Source organism: Phalaenopsis equestris, unplaced genomic scaffold (assembly GCF_001263595.1).
Source record: "Phalaenopsis equestris unplaced genomic scaffold, ASM126359v1 Scaffold214832, whole genome shotgun sequence".
NCBI lineage: Eukaryota > Viridiplantae > Streptophyta > Magnoliopsida > Asparagales > Orchidaceae > Phalaenopsis > Phalaenopsis equestris.
In genome coordinates this window covers 35318-41930 of record NW_018233583.1, presented here as the reverse complement: position 1 = coordinate 41930, position 6613 = coordinate 35318, and the positions used below count along the sequence as shown (strand labels likewise).

The following is a 6613-nucleotide window of genomic DNA, read 5'->3' as shown; positions in this document are numbered from 1 at the left end:
TTGTAAAACAAAAAAAAAACCCCCCCCCCCCCCCCCATTCATAGATTCAAGACAAAATCTTCCTGTCATTTCTACCCCAGCATCTTTTATATTCTTCCACCTCACTCTGTACAAAATATATTTCTCCATCAACCTCATCATAATGCCACTTTCTTTTATTATTTATCAAACTCTCTCCCCCATTTTTCTTGGTAGAACTCCTATTTTTCATGTATAGACACATACATATACATATATTTATGTGTGTGTGTTTTTAGGAACTTGCAAACAATAGAAAATTATTTTTAATGAAATCGATCTTTTCTAATAATATAAACATATAAAAAATTAGGAAAGATTAAATCATTCAGCAATCGACAGAGAATATGAGATTAATATGTTCTTGATTAACATTTAAAAATTATTATCTCAAAAGAATTGCTAAATATTAGCATAAGTTATCACAAATTCATGATGATCTTGTAATTTGTCATCTCTTGTGCTAGTTAGGATTTATATTTTAGATTAATTTTGTCTTTGTAATAGTTAAATAAAAACTAAAGATAATAAGTATTAATAATTAATGTATCTGAAATATACTAGAGATCCTCATAGGAATGATAGCCTATTCACTTCTACATTTTCTGTACGGTATGTGTACTTACGTATACCGTGAGTCTCGATGAACCACACTCATAATTTGAGGATTTTAACTTCAACAAATTATCACGTATTATTAATTTCTAACAAGCTCATTTTAAGCTCACTCCAAAAAAAATTTTTATAATAATAATATGATTTCAAGATAAATAGATATTACATAACTAGTTTCATGCTAATTTGTTCATGTTTTGATGTATTAAAACAATATAAATAATTGAAAATGATAAAAAATTGCATTTTGATAAGTATAAAAATTCTAATTTTAAATGATTCTTTAATTTTATAACATCATAATAAATTTACCTTTATTTAAATAAATAATAAGAAAAAACTTGTGTTTCATTCTGCAAAGGGAATGCTATGTTCCATACTAGGGGTGTCAACTAGTTAAGTCGAGTTGGAGGCCCTCGGCTTGAACTTAGCTTAATTATTTTATCGAGCTTGAGCTCAAGCTTAAGTCTACGAGTTCGAGCCGACCCTCAAGTCTGCTTGTTTAATATAAAATAAAAAAATGATATTAATTTAAAATAACTTTATAATAAGTTGACAAATAGAATGAACAAGTAGGAGATAAATAATAAGAAGTCACTTAATATATCATAAAAAATATTATTTTCTTAACATTTTTAATACTTTAAAAGATAAAGTTTTGAAATTTAATATATTTTGAGGATATTTTATGTTAATATTTTTTAAAAATAAACCGGCTTACGAGCTAACGAGTCATGTCGGGGTTGGCTTGAACTTGGCTTGTTAGCTTATCGAGCTCTAATCACGAGCCACTTATCAAGTCGTCTTGACTCATTTGCACCCTATTCAATACCTATGCTTTTTAAAAATTTGTTTCTAAATGACTACAAAATAGGGCATGCATTTATTGTAAGAAGAAAATTGTAATGAACATTAAAGGGAAAGATAACCAATTTTCCTTGTTAAAAATCAAGACAATGCAAGTGCCTTTTTCAATTGTCTCAAAGAGAGACATAGATGAATATTAGAAAGAATGTTGTATTATAGAGGATCAATATGTGAGTAACAATTATTAGTTATGCTATCAACAATTTACTAGATATGATGTTTTTAATTTACAATATTTTATATTAGTGAGTTTAACTGAAAAAAGAGTTTTATGTTGGAGATCATTATGTTGTTTGCTTCCATCAACTTGCAATTAACAATTTTGAAGTTCTTCTTGATACTTTTATGGAATGTCGATGTAATAGTAGCATACCTTTGTCCATATTGAATAGGAGAAAAGACCAATCCAAGCAAATAGAAAAATTATTTTTCAATCCCTTTCCTTCATCCTCCAAACAAGAAGAGGGCAGACTATTTTCTTTATTCTCTAAAAACTTTCAATCAGAAGAAAATAATTCAATTCCTTTACTTTTCATTTTCTTGGTACAGATCCCTTCTTTCTTCTTCTACAATCACAGCGTAAAAATTTCATCATCCAATTTCAGCACCCTTCATCTCGTTTCCATGTTATGTCACTAGAGAAATAGAGAAGAAAATGGGAATTGGAAAAATACAGTAGAGATGTAAGAGCCAATGGAAAAATTATAAAGAAAGTATATTACAAACTAAGGAAAAAGGAGCCTAAATGGAAAATAAGACTATTTCACGAGCTATAACAAGGTGATCAATCACTAGAATGAGAATATCAGGCTTCACACTGTTATTATGTGAGGCCTAATTGTGCTGATCAATTGTCGCTCAGAGCCTTAAATTCAGTTGGTTTCTTGACGGTGAGTTTGCTCGAGGGGGTACCGGACACCCTATACTGGTTTCGGCCGTGCTGCCTGTACACTAGCACGCAGAAGGTTGCATCGCTATGCTTGATACAGGTCTCAAAACCCGGGCACACACACACTAACTCCCAGAGGAGAGCGCCGCAGCGCCCTAGCGTCGAGACAAAAAGCGCTGCAGCTCCTATTCCCGGTTCAAAAACCCAAGAGCGCAACATTGCAATGACATAATGCCTGTCGGAGCATCGGTGCACCCTATCACGATGCCCCGATGCTAGTAACCGAATTCATGCAGTTCAAATTTTATATTTCAGCTTTGTTTTTGGATTTCATGCGTGTTGAAGTTGGTTTTCAAAATTTCTCTTGTGCAAAAGAAAGTATGTGTTAATTCCTGCAATAAAATGTCAAACACATCATACGTACTTAAGTGGATTTAACTTAAATCACACAAAACATACTTCTGGATTTAACAAAACCTGAATCTAATAAATCCAGATTTATCGGATTAACTAAATCTTACTTAACCTAAATCTTTGGGGCAGTCAAACACTCTCTTGGTGTTGTTTGTAATTTCTGTGATTTCTTGTCTTGTGTGCATCTGTTCTAAGTTTTGCTTTGGAACTTTCGAATCGGTTTTCGCATCTCTCCCAACACACCCAAATGCAAACCTTCCTCACAGCAGATCAGATTGCATGAGCAATTTTTAAACATTTGTAATTCCAAGATTAAAAAAGCACGCGAGAATGCCGGAATGATTCTCCCCCTTCTATTGAAAAGCCAAGTACCTTGAAAACAAAATTTTAATTGAGAGGTTGGAGAGGAAGGAGAGGGAATTACAGTGAAGAGTGTGGTCAGAGAATCGCAAGTGGGCGTCTAAAGCGGCGACAGAGCTCTTAAACTGCGGCAACAAGAATGCCATTTGGTGCTTCGCTTCGCACCTGCTTCTGAATCCCAATTGCACGAGATTATCAGTCGCCCTCGTCCTCCTCCACTTCTCCTTGGAACGCGGAGAGAGAGAGAGAGAGAGAGAGAGAGAGAGAGTGGTCGGATTAGGAAAAGGATAAGGGAGCTGAGGGTGGGGGAAAGGCCAGGGAGTATCCCGAGAGTTAGAGATTCTGATTACTGGCCAAGAGGTTCAACGTTTGGCTCAAGCTAGCCATCCAGTGCTCGTGCCCAGGGAAAAAAATTGCTTATCTTAGGGTTACATGGGAGTTACACAGGAGTAATCCCGTTGTGCCTCAAGTATAACTCTCGCGTAACCCCGCTGTAATTTTGTAATCCCAATGAATAAAATAAAAGCGTAGGTTATAGCTGAGTTACACGAAAGTTACAAGGAAGTTATAACATGTTTGTAACCCCCAAGTAACCCCCGTATAACGCCCGTGTACCATATTACGTACACATCTCTGCGTACGATTGACGTACGTAATTTTTTTCCCGTGCCCAGGCTACGGGCCCATCATTTTTGTTCTTTCGTGAAGAGCATTTACATAAATAACACATAATTCTGATGTATTTATATATTTCATATTTAAACATCATATATACACACACACTAAACATTCAAATTCTGCCTAGCAAGTCAAAATTAGGATTATTATTACATTTTAAAAAGAAAAAAAAGAAGTTTTGTGCATAAATATAAAGCATCAAAATATTTTATATGTAAATATGAAAGTTTAGGTGTGAGACATGTAAATATATAATAATTATGGACTACTTATGTAAATTTCCCTTTTTTAAAAGGTCACGGAAATTTTTTTTTTCTAAGATCCAACTGTTAAAGCACTTTTGAAAAAGATAAAAGCTTCAAACAAATGTGAAAAAAAAGTTCAAGTTTCACCTTTCACGCCCTGAGAAGGATTTATCAGCATGCTTCACAAATTTTAAATATTTATATGTTGAATACTAGTTTGTTTATGGCTCACGCTACAAGGAAAGGGCTAATGATAAAAGAAACGATAAGTTGAATAGTTGGGTTTTTGGTGTTTACTAGGGAAGAATTTAGATACAGTGTCCCATGAATGATTGTCCATCCCTTGTTATATAAATCTCTCATCAATTTGTAAAATGAGTTTTTCTCACATCATATAATATTATGAAGTTATCATTATATTTAGATCAATAGGAATATTTGATTTTTTTTTTTTTTTTGTCTTCATCAGTTGTTGGCTCGTAGTTAATATTTTCTCTGGCATTTTCTCATCTGGCAATGTTGTATTACTGCTTCTATCTCTTGTGCATGTGTCAAATTGCATCTATGACGACTAGTGGAATAGTTTGCCCCCCAGTCAGTATCAGTATGGCCTTTAAACTGAATAAGTCTTTCTTATTGAGTTGCTCCAAAAATCAAGAAGCATGTTGGGGTGCTTCCACCGATAGGCTACGCGGGTTTGATGAATGAATGATGATGTTCACTCGGTGATCTGTATCTGTTAACTCTTACTTGGTGACTTGCACTTGGTAGCTAGTATTTGGCAACTCACGTATCTTGGCTTGGACTAAGAAGTCATCGAACTCATGGGCATGTCTTTGTGCATTGTTTGTGTCTTGGTCAGAATTCATCAAAGATATTATTGGTTATACATTATATATTTTAAAATATATGAAAAAATAATCTTTACTTTTAAAATATTATATTAATAATATATTTGATATGACTAAACTTTAATATAAATAAATATTAAATTTAGCAATTAGATATATAAATACATAAAATTTATTTTGGTATGTATGTAAATTCTAATTAAATAAGTAAAAAGCCAATTTATGGCCTACTTTGAGATGGAGGTTCAGTCATGTACTTTAAATTTAAAATTAGAAAAGTAGCATTATGTGAAAAGTAACATGCCAACTCAATTTGGTTTAATTAGCTAAAGCTGCAACTTAAGAAAAACGATAATATTTACCATAACTCACCTACATAAAAGAATTTGATTGTATGACATGCATTAGAATTGACTCAATGCCGATTGGTTCAAATAACAAATAAGGAGCACTAGGCATGAGTTTCTGCCAATAACAATTATTACTGGCTGAAATTCGACAGAAAATAATTTGGCGTTAAAACCTCTGTCGCAAAGGAATTTGTGTCAAATAATTTCACTGTCAACATTTGCAGCGGTTTTCTATCTGATTATTTTTATACGAAAAGATCAGACAAATTTTTAACAACTGAACATGTGCATGATTTTTTTTGTCACAAAAGTGCGTCGGATTTACACAGTTTTTTTAGTCGTAATATAACTTGTGGTAGAATTGAACAGTCGTGTATTAATAGCTACATTAGCGTCTGATTTCATCTGACATTAATTGACTTCTGAAAATTTCACCATAAATCAGTCGCAACCTTGTACTAAATTTAAAAAATAAGGAAAACCAATCAAAATTTTAACACCTGCAAGCAGATATCATAACATTCAACACCAACAAGAACTATATCTCATTACAGATTTAACAAACTTATAAAGAAATTGATAACGAATGAAGTCATCATACATAACTCAGAAAATTTAATAAATCATACAATACATAAATACCCAAAATATTATAGAAATAAATATACATAAAATGACACATCCAAATATAAAATAAAAAATAATAAATAAAACCTCTACAGAGCTTCATCATTGTCCTCCTCCTCGTCCTCTTTCACCTCCTCCTCTGACACATTACTAAGAGGTCCCTTGCCATGACACTATACATCGTGCTGCAGCTACGCAATGGTGGCATTGGGCCTCTTGAATCTCTCATCCCTGGCACAAAAAATCAACATTGTGTTTCTCGAATATCGATCCCATGGAGATTGAGGTTAATCACGATGGCTTTTAAGAGAAGTTCTAGTCTAGAATAACACGCACTAGCTTGGAAGGTCGATAAATATTTAATTTTGATTATATCCTAAAATTATCACTACAATACTACTTCTACTTCTAAACTAAAATACTTAGTGAAAATCAGAAAGTGGAGTTTAATATATTAAAGGTATCCTTCCTCATGCAATGAAATTAGTGACATGTGTAAAAGTAAAACAAGTAGTGAGAGAAAGATTGTGACAAATAGGAGCAATTATATTCTTTACCCTTACTAGAGATGCTATAAAGACATTGGTTAATCTAAAGTTTGAAGAGAAGATACTAGCTCTCACTCTAGAGTTCCCTCTTATCCCTCCACCTGGAGGCTAACATCTCACATCAAAACCTAAAACAATAGACCAAATTAAG

General features: G+C 33.1%; 1 protein-coding gene across 1 annotated transcript in view; it reads right to left on the bottom strand.

Moving 5' to 3' along the window:
* LOC110037084 (RNA polymerase sigma factor sigB) overlaps positions 1–3534 on the bottom strand; it is a 40009-nt gene extending 36475 nt beyond the window's left edge. The window contains exon 1 of the mRNA XM_020741662.1: positions 3228–3534. Coding sequence (XP_020597321.1) covers positions 3228–3309 — 82 coding nt within the window. The 5' untranslated portion in view covers positions 3310–3534. The remainder of the gene's footprint in view (positions 1–3227) is intronic.
* Between the last annotated feature and the right edge of the window lie 3079 nt (positions 3535–6613).